General features: G+C 38.8%; 1 protein-coding gene across 6 annotated transcripts in view; it reads left to right on the forward strand.

The window, feature by feature from the left end:
- The window catches only part of LOC111867791 (7-dehydrocholesterol reductase), a 36,979-nt gene extending 21,098 nt beyond the window's left edge, over window positions 1-15,881 (forward strand). For 5 of the 6 annotated variants that reach the window (XM_023857994.2, XM_023857962.2, XM_023857971.2 and 2 more), the window contains 4 exons: window positions 6,981-7,266; window positions 8,276-8,665; window positions 10,202-10,565; window positions 12,150-15,881. In XM_023857994.2, the coding sequence (XP_023713762.1) occupies window positions 6,994-7,266; window positions 8,276-8,665; window positions 10,202-10,565; window positions 12,150-12,385 (1,263 nt within the window). In that variant the 5' untranslated portion in view covers window positions 6,981-6,993 and the 3' untranslated portion in view covers window positions 12,386-15,881. Of the gene's footprint in view, window positions 1-4,536; window positions 4,614-6,980; window positions 7,267-8,275; window positions 8,666-10,201; window positions 10,566-12,149 lie in introns of those variants that run through there. The other variant, XM_023857979.2, reaches the window with a different exon arrangement.
- Window positions 15,882-19,770: the final 3,889 nt, after the last annotated feature.

Raw genomic sequence — 19,770 nt, forward strand, 5'->3', positions numbered from 1 at the left:
AGTGGCGCTGGGGCCACTCTCCGAGTACTTAAGTTTCCCCTGCCAATCTTCATTCCACCAATTGCTCCACAATCACCCTCACCTATCATCTGGGGCTGGTACAATAGGCCAGAAGTGGCCGCAGTACAAGGGTCTTAGTCCCACCGCACTAGCAATAAAAAAACAGTAAATAATTTCACAGAGCGGAATATTCTTGAGACCTGATAGAAATACGTGTACCAGGCGATTTATGAAAACCAAATCTTTGTTACCGTATAACAAAATGCCGTCACTGGACTCTATCTTGCGCCAGTTAAATCCAGTTCACATTCTCACATCGTGATTCTACAACCTTCCCTTCTACCCATACGTAACTCTTCCCAGATGTTTCTTCTCGTCATGTTGTATTTCTCATTTCATCCTAGGTATTAGGCCTACGTGTTCCATCTGTTTCTTGTTCTGATTTTGTCACCGAAATATTTGGTTAAATGAAGTAGTTATAAGCCGGTCGCGGTAGCCGAGCGGTCTAAGGCATGCACTGTCTTCGCTCGCTCGGAAGCCGGGATCGTGGTTTCGAATCCCACTCAGGGCATGGATGTTTGTGTGCGTTCTTCTGTGTTTGTGTACAGCTTCTGTGTTTGTGTACAGGTAGAGGCCTTGCGACGAGCTGATCACCCGCCCAAGGAGTCCTACCGTATGTGTAAGATCTAGAAAAACCGAAGTGAACGGAGAGTTTCATGGAGGTAGGCCTAGGCCCACTGGGGCTGTAGTGCCAAGAAAAAAAAGTAGTTATAAGGCTTTTCATGAAACTTTATCAGTTCTCCTGTCACTTCGTCTGTCCTACGTCCAAATATTTTCCTCAGTTCCGTGTTCTCATACGCCTTTGACCTATTCTATTGCCATAGACGAAGAGACCTGGTTCGACACCCAAATATGTAGAATTGCAGTTTTGTATTTTAATCTTTAGAATTTCAGATAGGAGCCGGCAGACTGAAGTGATATGGTAAAATCGACTCCTCTTTTTGCACTGGTGCGTTCAAAATACTAATAATGTAAGTTATATGAACAGCGGAGGGTGATATTACGTTGACAAGAACTTCATAATTTACAAACCTGGTCTTGTACAAATAACCGCTACTGTGTTGCTGACCTTTGATACATCTGTCACACGCAACATGCGATAAATTTAAAATGCAATGTAACGTAATTTAATGTAACGCATTATCGGCAGACAAAGTGCGCTGCTACGAGATAAGAAATCACGTAAGGTCAGACGGGAGGAAAGGTGCACTGAAATAAGGAATTGAATTCTTTGTGGGTTTGTTACACAAATTAGATATTGGTATTTATTTATTGTAGAATCAGAATTTGTTTGTAGATTAAGGAGAAATTATTTCTTATTTATAGAAATTTGACCGCCTCTGTGGTCTAGTGGTCAGAGTTCCTGGCTACAGATCCAGAGGTCTGGGTTCGATTCCCGGCGCTACCAGATATCCTGTGAAGTAGTGGGTCTGGAACGGGGTCCACTCAGCCTCGTGAGGATAAATGAGGAGCTATTTCAAGGAAATAGCGGTTCCGCCCGAGAACACCGAAATTAACGGCCGCGGCGTTTCGTTGCGCTGACCACTCGACACCCTCTGTCCGCTAAAGTTGGCACTAACTTCGCGGACAACAGGCGGTCGCTCGGTCGGTGTAGTTCGCTTGCGGACTAAAACCACGGATTTTGTTTTTTTATTTTTATAGAAATTTAAAATAGGTCCTTTTTTCTTGATGACGTTAAAGCTAACCATAGTGGGTTTTCATTTGAATGGTAAGTCTATTTATAAAACGATGCTATTGCTTTTCGAAAAGAAATCTGTTTGAGGGACGAGAAATTGAAGTGTCAAACGCATATTCCAGCAGCTAACTCATGCATGCTCATTCAGCAGACCAGATGAAATAGTCACTAGCCACATTCTGGGAACAGACACAGATTTATAAGAGCGAACTTCTGTGTCGTGAAGTTATGACTCAACTCGAATAGTCTGAAACGCAACTCAGCTTCTGGACCGAAGCCAGCAAGTCTGATTATCGTCATTTAATAATCACAGCTGCACGGGCACTCGCGTCTACAGGGCAGACTACCGAAACCACGAACTTCTACAGTTTCTAATATTTCATTTGTATAGAACGTTAAATGTTGGTATATTTGGAATTTATTCATCAAAACTTTAATAACGAGCTATCTCTGTCCTTTTGCCCGAGCATTAATTCACTTAGGAACATTAACACTGTAACGTGTAGTACGGTTGCTAAACGGTAACTGCAAACAGAGGCCGTTGATAGGTAACGCCAGAAACATATACGCATGTAACAATAGAACAACGGCGTTACGCCACCCGTTTCTAAGCAACGGCTCGGTAAACACGTTCCCTCGGAAACGAGACTCACGCAACAATACAGTTACAATGGAAACGGTTTTTTTTTCTGTTTGGTGTAACCCAGGCCCACTGAGGCAGTTCAATTGAAAGTCAGCCCGTGAAGGGAAGACTTTGAGGTTAGTGCGTAATGACCTCCAGTTAGTTGTGTTGTCAGTTGAAAAGAGTTCGTTGCAAGAGTGCGGCTGTGAAAAGAAGATCTGATGTTTGATATCTAGAGTGTATAAATCAGCCAGGCTGTTATAGTTCCTGTGTTAAATCCGTTGCCAGGAAACGGCTAGTGGGGACTGTAATAGACTGAGGACATTGGTTCGTGTGTGTCAGTGATGTGTAAAGTGTAGTTCGAGTGGTGCATAGAAGTGGTCAAGAAATCCAATATCCGATCCATACCCCGTCTATAGTCACATCTCTAAATACCTGACAGTAGTAATTAATTTGGATCATTTTCTGATTTTAATGCAGCTCGGTATAACCTTCATGCTGTTGCAAGTCATTCTGTTTTATTTAATATATTTAACAATTCCAACATGGCTGCAGTGCGAACTTCGAGAGCGGAAATAACTCTATAGAGTCATGCAACTAAAGATCTTGGATTTCTGTGTGGCGATTTCTGTGTGCTGATAGCAGGCAACTGTACTTTATGTAAGATTTGAGGCTTTCACGGCGGTGACTATGAAGAAAGCAGTCGTCTGGGATTTGGCACCGTGTATATGTGGTGTTAACCGACGTTTCGGAGGAACGTATCGCCTCCATCTTCAGGGTAGAAGAAAAATATAAGAAATCTGCAAGCGAAGAGACCGCGAGAACCGGTAAAAGCAGACAGTCCGAAACGTCGGTTAACACCACATATACACGGTGCCAAATCCCAGAAGACTGCTTTCTTCAACCGTACTTTAATTAAATTATTGGAGAAATTTGTACTCTTCGCCAAATATTACAAGGGTAATAAAATCAAGGGGTATGGGGATGGACAGGGCATTCAGCACGCGTGGGAGAGACGAGAAATAAATAATATAAAAGCGATATACAGTAACTATAAACCTGAAGAGGTTGCTAGAAATATGCAGACGTGAATGGAATGATAATATTAAGATGGATTTTACAGAAATAAAACATCAGAGTGTATAATGGGTTAAGATAGGTCAGTATTACATACGGGCCTGTGGTGGGCTCGTGTGAACGTAAAAATGAATATTTGGGTTCCATAAAAGGCGGAGATTTTATTTCTGACCAGCTGAGTGAATATATCATTAGGTTCCCAAGAAGGACTCTGATCTCTGATTAAGTTTAGTTATTAGGCAAATGGTAGACATTTCGACCATGCGATATATTTTGATGTTGTAAATGACTAACCTGACATCTGAAATTCTGTTTGGTGGTGTGTTACATATATATATATATCGGTAGTACTGCATAAACTCGATGCCTACAAGTTCTGACTCTTTGAAATCTTAAAATATACAAGGCTAATAGCTAGTACAGCCGGTCACGGTAGCCGAGCGGTCTAAGGCATGCACTGTCTTCGCTCGCTTGGAAACCGGGATCGTGGGTTCGAATCCCACTCAGGGCATGGATGTCTAGTTTGTGTGTGTGCGTTTTCTGTGTTTGTGTACAGGTAGAGGCCTTGCGACGAGCTGATCACCCGCCCAAGGAGTCCTACAGAATGTGTAAGATCTAGAAAAACCGAAGTGAACGGAGAAGTTCATGGAGGTAGGCCTAGGCCCACTGTGGCTATAGTGCCAAGGGGGAAAAAAAATAGCTAGTATACATAGAATGACCTAACTCTGTTTAACGGCCTACCTGAATAGACATTTCCCCTCCCCAATTTGTTTTCAGTTATCAGTAAAATAGCTAATCTTTGAGTATGAATTAGTTTATGTTGTGCTTCTGATAAGGCTGTCCAGCTTTTGCTCCATCTTCGATAAATTTAGGCATAATCCTCTTTATCATATTGAAGAGAAGGTGAGTAGTCCCAGAATGTGAGGAGTAGACCTCTCCGAAATCCATTTGAGACGTGATACCGTGTGTAGGGCTTAAGTGTTTAAAGTCCAGACAGTAACAGAACAATATGTCATTGCTTATCTTGTAAGAACATTTGAAAACACTGATAGTGCAGAATGTCACGAACACACAGATGCTGCTGCCATCTCGTTGCGGCCTCACGGCATTTGAACATTTAATTATCGAACTCTCCTGCTTCCGTAATTGTGAATTTAGGTAAGTTCTGTGTTCAGTTCCTCGCCTAAGACAAATGTAATTCTCAGACATTATTTCAGCTTAGCAGCAGCAGTTTAGTTTCAGCTTGTAATTTCCGAAACATATTTAATTTCGATATTGTTGAGTTCTTAAACTATTATGATAAATACATGCAGACCGAAATGTTTGCATAAAGGTCTCCACAACCAAGAAAGACATGATTATGACGTTATACTAACTCCATGGAGCTGAGCCCTTCCTGAGAAGCCGCCAGTCGCTCAACCACTCAAGAATTTCTCAACATTTTATGGAAGCCGAAGTTACATTACCCTATTCACAAAAGCCCTCCACTGGTCACTAACCAGTTCATACTATCCCACCCCACCTCTCTAAAATCCATTTTAATATTATCCTCCCACCTACGTCTGGAGCTGTTGTAACATGCGCGTTTGACAGAAGGAATTATAAAGGACATGTTAATATCAGTGCTCAAGTAGGCTTTAGATGCTCGTTTTATACTAAGTAAAATTATATTTTAATTAAATACATAGTTTCATATGCAGGCCTACATGTATAAATTCAGGCTGGAGGACGTATTGTTTAATTACTCGTATTACCAATAATAAGATATTTCGTTATCATTCGCGCGTATTCCAGGACCGATGTTTATTCTTGAATATACAAGTTCGAGAGTGTATGCATAGGGTAACAATTCATATTTTTGGTTATCTCGAAACCGCAGGAGCCAAGGATAAAGCATGTTTAATACAACTTATTTCATTTTTCTCTCCAACTTTCGCTCAGATAGACATTTAAGGAATTGTGATCAAGATGCAGGGCTTCATGTGAAGTCGCGCCTTTGTTTTCATTTTAACCAAAAGTGGAACATGTCGACAAAATGCTAGTAGAACTGCCGCAAACCCGTCCAACATTTCTCAGGGTGTTCCACGCGTACAGAAGAAGAAGCTGTAACTGTCGCTTCGCAGAATTGCGAAGGATCCTTGAAAAGCTGGAACTAGTACATTTCTGACTGCATGAGGCAGAGTCCTCATTGAGAAGCTAATAGTCGTCCAGATGGTCAATATTTTTTTTTTGCGGTGGAAATCCTAAGGTTCATTAGCCTGTTCAAAATAACCCGCCACTGGTACCCATCCTGAATCAGATACTCAGCAATGGCTATTGTATAGTTTCGTGTTTCGCGGTCGTTGCCTAGCAACGGGTCTACATGCCACATTGCTCCCTCCTTAAGGCTATTCGTCCGGAAGTTTCTGTGACTATTCCTTCGTGAGCAGAATAAATAAGCCAGCACTCATCTGGACAGTTAGGAGAGGGTCTTCTTTAAGTTGAAACACTCTTGAACGATTAACCAAATAAATGCTGCGAATGAGAGTAAAGTCGAACTTCATAGTGATCAATGACACGAAATAAACCCTTGAAACAGAGTCTAGTGATCAATCATTTCTGAAGTATTTCAGGGAAGTGCCTCCCACTACCGACATGAACCGCCCTTCATGTTATCAGTCATTGTCCAACTTCCTATAAACCAATCGTCTTCTAAGCGATCTACCTCATACGTGGTCCTAAAAACAGACGGATTCACCAACTGTAAGAACTGGTGCGAAAACGCGCTTCAGCCGGTTACATCAGTTTATGTTCCTATACACAGTGTTACCTCTTCCTGCAGACGAGCAGAGCTAGAATCACAGTCTCCCGCTATGCTGAGGCGAGGTGTTTTCCGGAGGTTGCGGCTGTTCGTATCCTGACTCATCCAAGAGTTTCTCTTGTATCTTGGTTCGTTTTAAGACTTTATTTCAAGGCGAATAGCGTGGAGTGACGGTTATGATTATGAAGGTTCACTAGGGGAGGGGGGAGGCACACGAAAAAATCTGCCTTGGCCTTACTTACTTACTTACTTACTTATCCATGGAGCTGAGCCCTTCTTGAGGAGTTGCCAATTCTGCAGCTACTCAAGAATTTCCCAGCATTTTATAAAACCCGAAGGTTCATTATCGTGTTCACAAGAGCCCTCCACTGGTCCCTATCCTGATCCAGATCAACCCAATTCATCTATCCCATCCTATCTCTCTAAGATCCATTTTAATATTGTCCACCCACCTATGCAATCTGTCTTGTTCTACTTTTAACATTTTCGAAGTGGAGGAACCGTGGAAAATAGAACGAAACCGTAGTCAGAATAGCCGGTCTCCCGATAGAGATTCAGTGCCAGTCTTCTGAATACAAAAGTGTGCTAACTACTACACCGTTATGTTCGCTATCTACTTTCTCTCCTCTGTGTTTCAATTAACTGTTTTCCTTCAAATCTTCCACCTTTAATTGGAAAGGTATCTTTCGCAGTCTGTCTTGAGCTGGTGAGAATTTGTGTTGCAGGTAGACGAAGATAATGAAGCCACCAGAGTGGTACGGTGTGCTCAGGTACCGTATTGTTCCGCCCATTTTCCTGGTCGTGTTCACGGGTGCCGTGCAATACCTCGCCCTCGTCGGACAAGGCGAAAGCAACATCACGTGGCGCCTGGCGGCCTCCAAAGCATTGGGCAACAGCTTTTCCTGGACATGTGTGGGACTCTTCTCCCTGTGGGCCATTCTTTGGCTTCAGCTCCCGTCGAGCCAGGTCCATGGGCCTCCCACGCTCTTCGGCTACAGGCCTCCCTACCAGGTAGGATGCAAGAGGAGACACCCATCCGGTATGCAATCCATAGGCTGGTTACTTTATACCACTGGTTTTTTGCGCATCATCTGTTCTCTGTGTAGGCCTTCGTCATGTGCATGACATTTCAGGCGGTTGCACCTGCTCTTCGAGCGATTCAAGCTCTTTACTTTGTGCTACGATGATAGCCCATCTCCGTGTACTTATATATACATCCGTTTGGAGGTTAATTTGATACCGTCATCTGCAGTAATTCTGGCCTCACGAAAATATTTTTAAATTTTAGTTTCCCACTTGGTGGAATATTTCGAAATGATTGCTGTACCGTCGTTTAGATAGCATTATAAGAAAACTGGTGAAATGGCTGAAGTAGTTATTCTGTCTCCCAGTAGGGAACAGCACATTTATTGCAACACATTGCAACTCGAGTTGCAGTCCGCCTTCATACCAGACCGGACATAATACACGAAATAGAGCCACCCGTCAAATAATAGTATAAAACTAGATAACACTGCCGCATACCAAGGGCCTCCAAGCATTTTAGCCACTTCATGCGTGTGTAGAAGCAAGGAAGCTGTCGCCATGTGTCCGCATAAACACTAAGACGTAACATTACGATTGCAACAACCTACCTCAATAGGACACATTATATGTTTAGTTCTTAATTATATTTTAATTGCGTAACTAATATAAATGTAAATAAAATATGATTACATAACAATTTAAATATTGGGGGCTCTTTTTTATTGTAACTATTTATCTAACTACAGAAACTTCTTTCTGCCTCAGCATCTCTAAAAAGTCACAATTGTACACATATTTTGTCTGTTATATCCGTGTGCATTATAACGAGTGTTTACTGTACTGTGACAATTTTGATTATGTTTATGAGACCGTGTAGCTTTGTAGGTGGTTACCAATGTTGTCCTATCCTCAAGACCGAGGCAGAGGTTTCCTTTGAGGGGCTGGTAACCACGTACAAGACCACACATGCACTAACACTCTCGACTTTGTTCAGGATAACGGAGTGCTGTACTACTGGGCCAGTTTGGTGGGGTTCTTCACTATACAGGCGTTGTACCCCGATCTTTCCGGTGCCATCTTCAGCAACATGCCCGAGATGCTGGGCACGCTGAACGCGGTGGCCCTCACACTATGCGTCCTACTACTGCTCAAGGGGAAGCTGAGGCCTCAGCACCCTGAGGACAGACACCCCTCGCGACCCCTGCTCTACGAGTTCTACACCGGACTGGAGCTGCACCCGCGAATCCTGGGCATGGATGTGAAACAGCTCACCAACTGTCGCATCGGCATGATGTCCTGGCAGATCCTCATCCTCGCCTTCTACTTGGCCGGTGTGCAGCGCCACGGGTTCAGCGCCGCCACGCTAGTCAACCTCCTGCTGCAGGTGTGAACACAGTTAGAAACGAGAAGTTCTGGGGAGAACTAATGGCCTACTTCCCTCTCATACGACACGTTTAGCATAGAAAACGACGCCTTCAACAATTCTTCGTTGCCGCGGGAACGTCTTTACCGAGTTGGTATCTAATAACGATAGGGAGACACACAGACAGACCCACAGACACACGCGTCCAACAGTTCTTCTATTCAGCCTCTTTATTATATCCGTCACAACACAACTAGTATCAAGATCAGACCATTTTCGGCCCTGCTACATGTTTCGGCTATTCATAGCCATCATCAGGCAAACACATGATTTACACACCACTGAACCGCAGCACCACAACAATTGGATACAATACTATTAAAATATATAAAAACACTTAACGTAAAAAATACAGTAAATCAAGTTATATAAAACATAAGTATGATATAAAATAAGAATAAAATTCTTTTGGTGTTTTTACATCAACGTGTCAGTCGTTGGTTTGTGATTTGCTTTTTGTTTCGTTCCCACGGACAAGTTGGAATATTCATACTTATGCGTATGTAAAATTGTGTGAGGCTCGTAATGTAGATGCAGTAAAGTAAATGAAGTTAGTGCCTCATCTCACAAAGCATTGTCCCTACTGTAGGGAATGTAAACAACGACTGGGGCTGCGGTTCAGTGGTGTGTATGTGTGTGTAAATCATGTGTTTGCCTGATGATGGCTATCAATAACCGAAACATGTAGCAGGGCCGAAAATGGTCTGATCTTGATATTAGTTGTGTTGTGACGGATATAATAAAGAGGTTGTATATTGTTACACAACAGGACGCATGAAATGAAAATTCTCCTATTGTTGCGTGTCTTCGTTGCCGCGGGAACGTGTTTATCTAGCCGTTGCCTAGCAATAAAATAAGGGATACATTTTACTGAGCCGTTGCCTAGCAACGATAGGAAGGATACACATACAGACACAGGAACTGAAGGGAGAGATTTAGGAAGCAAGCGTTGAGATGGGCTCAGATGTCATGATATACATACAAAGGCACGATGCTACAAGCCGGAAGGTCGCGGGTTCGATTCCCGACGAAGTCGGATTTTTCATTTGACTTAATCCTTCTAACCGCACTATGGCCCCGAAGTCGACTCAGCCTCTAACAGAAATGAGTACCAGGAATCTTCCTGGGTGTATAGGGCATCTGGTGCGTAAGGCTAACAACCTAACAGTCATCTGTGAGCCAACTATCTAGAAAACATGGGAACCTCAACGTTTCACAGTCCTATGAGCCTGCACGGCCTGTTACAGGGATGATATACATACTACACTACGTTTCATAAAGACTAGTTCAGGCATTCAGAAGTTAATGGGGGGGGGATTCACAAACATACAGACGGCATGGACATCACATAAGTCTCTTTCACTTGTTAAAATAAAGAAAGTAGGGTAACAAATTCGTAATTTTCCTATGTTATAATATGGTGAGAGGCAACAGCAGCAGTTGATACAGTATAGTGAAAGAAAGTAATAATGCATTCTGGTGATATATGTTGTGCAGTCTGTGTTCGTGGCCAAGTTCTTCTGGTGGGAGGCTGGTTACTTCAGCACACTGGACATCATACTGGACAGAGCTGGGTACTACATCTGCTGGGGTTGTCTTGTGTGGGTGCCCTGCCTGTACACATTCTCTTCCTATTACTTGGTGGCACACCCTCCCGTTGTCTCCACAGCAACAGCTCTGCTGATCGCAGTGTTTGGCCTCTTCACAATTCTCCTCAATTACCGTGTTGACTATGAGAAGCAGTTGTTCCGGAGGGCTGCAGATGGCAAGTGTCATCTGTGGGGCAAGCCAGCCCGCTACATAGAAGCACAGTACAGAGACAGCAGTGGTAATGTCCGTACTTCCAAGCTTCTCCTGTCAGGTAAGTGTGATGTGTGGGGGCAAAGCATCACAATACAAAGAGAACTGTGCTAATATTCATAACTAACTAAATTCATGGAGCTGAGCCCTTCTCAAGAAGCCGCCAGTCACCCACCTACACAAGAACTCATCAACATGTTATGGAACCTGAAGGTTCATTACCATGTTCACAAGATCCCTCCATTGGTCCATAACCTGAGCCAGATCAATCCAGTTCCTATTTCTCTAAGTTCCATTTTAATATTATGCACCCAACTACATTTTGGGCCTCCTAGTAGTCTCTTTTTTTCTGGCTTTCCCACCAATAGCCTATATGTATTCATATTCTCCACAATTCGTGCTACATTCCCTGCCAATCTCATCCTTCTTGATGATCATTCAAATTATACTTGGCAGAAGAGTATAACTATGAAGTAGTTCTCTCCAGTCTCCTGTCACTTCATCTCTCTTCAGTTCAAATATTCCCCTCAGCACCATGTTCTCAAACATCCTCTGTCTATGTTCCTCCCTTAATATCAGAAACAAAGGTTCACACCCATATAAAACCACAGGCAAAATCATAGTTTTTGTATGTTCCAATTTTTATGTTTTTAGACAGCAGACAAGAAGACAAAAGGTTCTGCACTGAATGACAGCAAGCATTACCCAAATTCGAACTCCTCTTAATTTCCTCCTGAATCAGGTTTTGGTTTGTTACTGTCATTCCAAAATTTATGAACTGTGCCACATTTTCAGAACATCTGTTACCTATGTTTATGTCATGATTTTGCCCCGCATTCTGGTGACAAGACAGCAACATAAACTTTTTCTTCCTGGGTAAGTGTAATCTGTGGGACAAATCAGCAAAGTATAGAGAAAACAATGGCAATACCTAAACCTCTAGGTTTCTCTTGTCAAGTAAGTAAAATCTGTGGGGCAAGTGGGCACAGCAAATTGACAGCAGCTGTAATGTCTGTCAACTGCAAGTTTCTTTCATTGGGTAAACGTGATATGTAGTGCAAGCCAGTAAAGTACAAAGAGAACAGTGGTAATATCCATACCACAGGTTTCTGTTATCAGGTCTATATGATCTGTTGGATAAGCCTCCACTTCATATATTCATAGATGGTCTCACACTTCCAAGCTCTATTTGGGTGTGCTATGTGACAGAAACAATATATTGTAGACCTTTTGGAATATTCTACATCTGCTTATGGACAAAATAGTTTTTGGATTAAAATACTTTAAATGACATCCTAATAACCAGACCATAGAGAAGATGACAGAGAAGAAAGAAACTTGAAGATGGAAAGCTTTATGTAACTGATAAAAATCTTGTAGAGAGAACATTTTGATATTAATGTTTCTAATTTAGTGTATGTTTTATGTTATTCATATTAAATAGTGCACTATTTTGAAGATAATAACCTCTCAAATACTAAAGCATGTTTTGTATTAGACATAAGAACAGAGCTGACTATATTTATGATAGGTCTTTCATACTGTAGGCACAATTAATTTTCTGTTCTGTAACAGCTTGCATTAGTGACAAACATTATTTGATAATCATGTGAAACTGTTACAAAGTAAACACTGCATTCTACAGGTTTCTGGGGCTCTGCACGGCACCTGAACTACACATTTGAATTGCTGGCTTCACTTGCATGGTGTCTACCAGGAATTGGACTTGGAGTGTGGCCATTCCTCTACGCCATCTTTTTGACATGCCTCCTTGTGCATCGAACATTCAGAGACGAGGAGAAGTGTGCTGTTAAATATGGTCATAACTGGGATAGATACTGTCGTGAAGTTCCATTCAGACTCATACCGCATGTCTTCTGAATGTTGCATGCAAACTGCCTGAATTCTTGGAGCATATCCCACAACATACTGTGTAGTTGCAAAACAGTTTTACATATACCAACTCTTGGCTTTATGAAGATACTGAAGCTAAATAAACCACTATTTACATAGAAAAATCATTATGCTCTATACAATTGTTACCTGAAGAGAGATGTGAGTGTCTGAATGTTCAACAAGTCAAGTGTAAACCAACACAATAAACTTACTCCCACAGTGAAGGGCGTGGAGATGTACAATAAATCCAGAGTGGTAGTACATTGTGCTTATTCATACTCTCTGTCTTTACACAAAGAGACAATATAGGATAGTCAGCAATTTCTTAATGAGAAGCTTAATAATTGCACTCTTTGTGAAATACTGTTAGGTTGATCATTTTTTTTTAATCTGAGTTTTAATGATACTACCAATATCCAGACGTAAGTATCAGCGATCACAGGATCATTAATGACTATGCAGCAGATTTAAGAAGACTGGGATGAGTGGCACATGTAGCACAAATAAGAGAGATTATGTACACTGTTTTGGCCAGAAAACATGAAGGGGTAAAACAACTTTGGTAACCTAACCCTAGGTGTACATGGATTGGTAACATTCAAATAGACTAAAGTAATAAGGTGTGAGGTTGTGGTCTGGATTCAACAGGCTCAAAGATGTTCACGTTCCATACAAGATAAGGAATTCTTTACAAGCTGAGCAACTACTAGTTTCTCAAGAAAGATTCTTGCTCCATGGAGTTAATTACAGCAGGGTTTCCATATCCTGGTTTGCAAGTGAAAGTGTTTAATTAAAAAATTGTAATACGTTAAGTTCTGCGCTGGTTTGCCAAATAATATCTCAGTCTTGTACAAGACATAATTATCAAACTGTGTAACATAAAAACGCCTCAATAAATATAAACGTTAGTCTCAGTAATATTCCAGGATTACTGGATATTTTAAGAAAAAGAAGAAAGCAATTTTGAGAAGTATCCACAAAATTTCACTTGAGATGCAAGAAAAGATGGCTGTCTTTAATTATTTGTGTAAACTTTTGTAGAATTTATTGACCATCTTAACATAAAAACTATAAATGAAAAAGTTTTGAGTTAATATTGAAAATAGACTGAAGTTGTTTCCAAAATTGTACACCCTATCTGAAAACATTTATTTTACGTGTAATAGTTAGATAAATTTATCAGTTTAATTGGTTTTTGTATGAATTTTAAGGACAGTACAAGTAGAATAAATTAGGAAAGACTAGAAGTACAGATGGTCCCATAACATTAGAAATTTGTTCTCAAAAGAATCATCCATTAGCATATTACTTGCTAATTTATTACAGAAGTTTCCTGATTTTGCTGCTTATTATTAAGATGTACAGTGGACTAATTACTTGATATTTCGCCAATTTGCAGTAATCCAGCCACACAGCTATAATACAATATTACTTGTAGTTGATAATATATATATCTTTTTTTTATTATTGCTAGTGGGGTGGGACTATGATTTTGATCTTGTATATGCATATTGATATCTGTATTCAAAGGACAATTTCCACATCCTGGTTTTTTAACTTGTAGGGATATATATGGAAAATAAATTGACAATGGAATGGAATGGACTAAGTCCCTTGTACTGTGGCCATTTCTGGTGATAATATATTTATCAGAGTTGTTGCACAGTGAGAACTATACATATAATGTAAAATATTTATGGAAATACACCCTGGGATAGATATGACATACTCATAATAGTGAATGAAATATGGAAGTTATTCACAAAACTGAAATGGTAATGTTACTTTTATTAACAGTGTACACTGTTACGTTCTCCCATTTATTTTACTCAGGTATGTAGGATGTACCTTGTATCGTGCATCTGATAAGTAAGAATTTTATTACTCCCAAAATTTATGTCTAAAGGGCACTGTTTTTTAAAGGTTAAGAAGAACAAATACAGCTTCGTTTAAGTATACTTCAACAGAATTTAATGAAGTTGTCTAAAAATAACCTGATATGGATGAGGTGTTTCTATGCAACCTTTATGCCCACAGGGATCATTGTAATGTGTACAGGTTGTATGGATTATTTTGCAAACGTTCAAGGAATGAAATTAAGAAAAACTATTTTGAATATTGATTTATTTGATGATCTGTATGATCCAGCAGTGTCATTCAGCAGATATTTTGGACATAAAAATTAATGAAATTTGATATGAAATTAAAGGACATTGCAAGAACATATAAAATCCTTATGAGTTACTTGCATTTAAATCGTGTTTGATGGATCCTGTGTTGGATGTAGGAACATATGCTCATGTAAGTTGCATGGAGGTAGGAGGATTACAGTTTTCACATCAGTTACAGGACACAGACGAGTGCTGAATCCATGGCAGATATGACTTAAAGCTTGCAGTACTAAGATGGAACTGGCTCTTATTGTAAATAACAGCTGAAAAGTGCTGGAACAGTTATTTTCAGTTTGTCACTTAGTCTTGATGGCAGCTTATTTTAGTTTGCTACTATTGCACTTTACACCCCTGCACTTTTCTCTTCTTGCCCTCTCTAACTTGCATCTAATCCTACAGAACTCACTATTTGCTTTTTGCAGCACTCACTGTTTTACCATATGAAAACTGCTGCCTCCTGCAGACTGACTCTTCTTAGGCTAGTGGCTGCCATTTTATACAAGAAATTTTCTTTTTGAATTTTAAAATTGTGATTTCAGTGACAAGAGTTACTGCTTTATACCAATGAATAAGTCTCATTCTAAGCATTTCATTATGTTAGTATTAATTTGATTAGTTTCTTGAAAAGGATAAGAATTGGAGCAAGGACAATGTAAGTGCATAGAGTAGAAAAAATGATGCAGTGAGAGGGAAGATAAAAAAAGAATAGGAAGTTGGCTGGAGCCTAGTTTGTGCCAAAGAACTGTCACAACTTTGGCAGAATAAAATAATGAAAACCCTCAATCATAATTTCAATTAGATACCTCCTGTATATAAATATTCTACTCTCATATGAATCTGCTTCTTAGTAAGATTGACTAAATAATAGAAATGCTATTTTATCAACAATTACAACATTGAAAATGACAATATAAATAAATATCTGAAACTTCTTTTGTTCATCATTTTCAAGTTCACTGATCATAATGGCAGTCACATTGAACTACTTTTTTCATATATTGAAGAAAGAAGTATGGAACAGATGAGTGTATGCATTAATTAGAGAAACTCATTTGAGTAACTGAAGTGTATTATATTTTGTGAATGTTCAAGTGTAAGTGAAGTGTGCTGAGCAACTGTATATATAAGTATTGACTGCACATGAATTCTATATAGAAGCGCACACTGAAGAGTGCTGAGGAGGTTTTGTGTATAATGTTTACGACAAACTGAATTTGAGAATTATCTCATGAACACTAATTACAATTTGCCTACTACAAAATCCAGTATCAAACAAGATTAACTGAGAAAAATACATAACATGCCATGAATTATGTTACATAATGAGAGAGACTATGAAATGAGACCTAAACCTGATCCAAATATTTTTGTTGCCAGTTATGTACATAAAGAGTAGCTTCATGCAATATCCATTATCTGTACCAAGAATTTCCTTCAATCCATCAAGATACAAATTCCATATCCCCAGAAAGCCTATGACATTCATCTGGAAATCCTGCCCTCTAAGTTAAAATATCCTTTCATTCTTGTTTTCTGAGAGATGACAATCATAAATTGCCTTAAGTTTCTACCAGGTAAAGGATTCTGTTGTAACAGGTTAAGAATCCTCACTGAGAACACTTACTGCTTAGTGTTTGTGACTCTTTATTCAAGAAGCTGGAAGCTGTTTCCTCCATCTAGTCAGAGGAGGGAAATATCATAGATATTACATAATTAAATTCAAATAACTGAAAATACTGACTTTTGTTTCAAGTCATCTTTTAATTTTCTACAAGCAGGTTGTCTTCTTTTTAGAAAATAAGGATTCATCTAAATAGCAATGTAAATTTTCTTGTTTGTACCAGCATGATTTAATCTGTGAATCTGTTAAGCAGGTTAAAATTTATTTGATATGATTAGCAATTCCACATCCCTAGACTTTTTCAGCCATGCTCCATGTCAATGCCAGACTTACAGACGCCCCTGCATTTTTACTTGCAATAATATCAGTTGAATTGTTCCTCAGTGCAATAAATCTAAGTCAGGATTGGTATCAATTTTGTTTTATCAACTACCGGAACATCATCTGATATCCCAACACAAATGAGATATATAAATACAGTCTTGTTTTTGTACTATCCATTCCATGTCTCACCCCACTATTATAATAAATAATCAAAAGTTACACACATAAGATATCTATAATCTGCTTCCAAGACATGATATTGAGGTAATTCTTGTATAAAAATTTTGTGTTTTTCTTTTAATATTGAAATTTGGGTTCCATACCTTCATAAATATTCTTGCTGCCTCCTCCACTTAGCTATGTTTTCTTGGTAGTAATCATAAGAAATTAGTAAGGAATAGCCTTAGTGCTGTCTGATACCCAAATTATCATACTAAATATCAAAACATGGAATGAGATTATTAGCCTCGTTTCCTATGTTTTAAAAGTGTTCTTATACTGCACAGTGTGAGTCTTATGACAGGTATTTGCTTAACTGTATCACATGCCTCAGTGAACATTACAATCGCCATCTTCAGGATGAATGACGATCATAATGTTGGGTGAAATAGTGGGTACAGTTATAATAGCAATGTGACCCAATGCTAACACCAGCCATTAAAGTTTAACAGCAAGAATGAATGTTCACACAGTATTCTTTGCAGCTCCATAGGAATAAACCATATCCATGACTCTGATACAGAAAAATAAACATCTGCCAAATTCATAAGAACTGTAGAAAATGTGTATTACTTATGCAAAAACGTTTAATTTAGAAATATTATTATTATTAGTGGTAGCATAAAGCTTGTTAAAATTTTAAATGGAAATTGTTAAAAACAAACTTTATCCAAAATATCTAACTTCAATAACCTGAATAGTTTTGGGAAGACTGCTGCCAAGACATTTAAGTTATACTAAGATACTAAACTTTATAGAATAATAATACACTGCCCCTATCAAGATGAAATCCTTTTAGCAAAAATTTCTTATAAAAACAAAATTTGTCAGAAGTATCTAACCCCTTATTTCTTCAGCTGACAACACATCCTAGAGTGCTCATAATCTAGTTCATCACTGAACAATGAAGGTATACTTCTTTCAGTTACAACTTAACCAACTATAATAAACAAAATAAACACCGACATACACTTTATAAATTTAAAAAATAGCTATTATTTCTGTATTACCACCATAAACTCCATTTTCCCATGTACATTTTGCATTTCTCCTCTTTATTAATAATAAACAGCCTCAAATTGTTCTCAATGATGTCACATGCAACAGAAGGGCGAAACCGTTTCCAGTCATTGTACACACACCATACAGCTTCCTCCTCAAATACAACATACTCTCTACTTCCATTAGTATTCCAAAGCTTCAAAATAAACAATTTCCATCTGAAGCTACAATTTCCTTAGATAACCCCTCTACTGATCTGCTCTTTATACACATTAGAGCATGATTTCACTGATAGTACACGTTATCAACAATATAAACTTGATTTTATCATTTTGCTGCCACCTGGGAGTTAATTCTGTAACCCTTAATATGCAGCCACACTTCATTCTAAATGGTCTCAAATGCAGGAACTCTCAAAATAAACAATTCCCATCCCTGGCTTTTCCACAGGTGACCCCTCTAATGATCCAAAGTTATATATGAAATTACAATTTCACTGAATATATGCACTATCAGCAACTGAAATTTATTTTCTGCAAAGGGTTATGTTTGCAATGCTGTCTGGCAGCTAGTCTCATAACTACTTTAACAGATCTCAATTGCAGGCACTATTTGAACAGTCTATCTAGCCTTAGCTTTTATATAAATAGATAGTGTGAGTTCAGGATAATTAATCATATTTGTTTTTAAGATAAATGCTTACTTAAAACATCTTTAATATCAGCCTTGTTTAAGGAATCACTAATACAAGGATTATCACGTACCATAACATGACATTCACTGTTCAATCATATTACTTGATCTTATTGTAAAACTCCTCTACCTTGGGGAAACAGAACTAAAATTTTATGTTTTATTAAGGGTGATTTTCTGTTTAAGAATGTTCATTCTATCTCATTGCAGTTCTATGCAACTGGTTTGTACAGAGTCTGCGAAGGGAATGTTTCTGACACATTTTCTTACAAGTTGAAATATCCAGTTTTTAATGCCATGTTTGAAGGAACGCAGTTCTAAATAGAAGTATGGAGAAATGAAACAGGAGGAGCTGATATTCTGTCATGTGTATGCGTACTCTGAATCATACTGTTACAACAATGGCCATTTAATGTTCTTCCATTTGTGTATTCTTTTCTGTAAACTCTATATATTTATGTTAATAAGGGAGATCTAAATTTTCTAAGCATGATCGTGAAGTACAGAATAATTTAAAATAGAAATGTAGGCCTACATATAGAAACTTATGCTCCAAACTGTCAGAAATGACAATATGATATGAACGATGATTTGTGACAGCGCCAACGAAATATTATACGCATGATAAAGCAATGGCCTAGATTGATTGTATTCAAGCAGGTGCATTTACCAGACAATCATCAGCATATATCATATTCTAGTGATGCACACCAGTCATCCATAAACACTGAATATTTCCTAGTGGAAACTATATAAATCCTCACAGACAAGGCAAAGGGTATCAGATATGAAGAAAGCAGTCTTCTGGGATTTGGCACCNTCCGAAACGTCGGTTAACACCACATATACACGGTGCCAAATCCCAGAAGACTGCTTTCTTCATAGTGACCGCCGTGAAAGCCTCAAATCTTACATGGTATCAGATATATTTACAAATGTGAATATACTCTGCAGGAATGACATTCGGTTGCACAACACAAAAATATCACATACATTTATTGGATATTGAAAAAGAAAAGATTTCCATGCTTCTAGATGTAATATGTTGTTAGGTTTTTAATATCAATCACTTCAATTTAAACGTTTATATTATGAGGAGGAATGAATATTCTAAAATACAAATTACGGGTCTTCAGACTCAAGTTATACATGATTTACTGCCTTGGTGAATATTCTCTCCAAATGTACCTTCGAATAATTACTTGGATGTGCTGTATTTTTTCATATTGCAAAAATATAATGTATGACTAGCATACAAAGTAATAGTTGGAGCTCTTATCAATCTGCAGCCATGCCATACCCTCTTGAGAACCCTTCATAAGGAAACGTGTCAGAAAAGA

This window comes from Cryptotermes secundus, unplaced genomic scaffold, assembly GCF_002891405.2.
Source record: "Cryptotermes secundus unplaced genomic scaffold, Csec_1.0 scaffold687, whole genome shotgun sequence".
In the NCBI taxonomy this organism is placed as follows: domain Eukaryota; kingdom Metazoa; phylum Arthropoda; class Insecta; order Blattodea; family Kalotermitidae; genus Cryptotermes; species Cryptotermes secundus.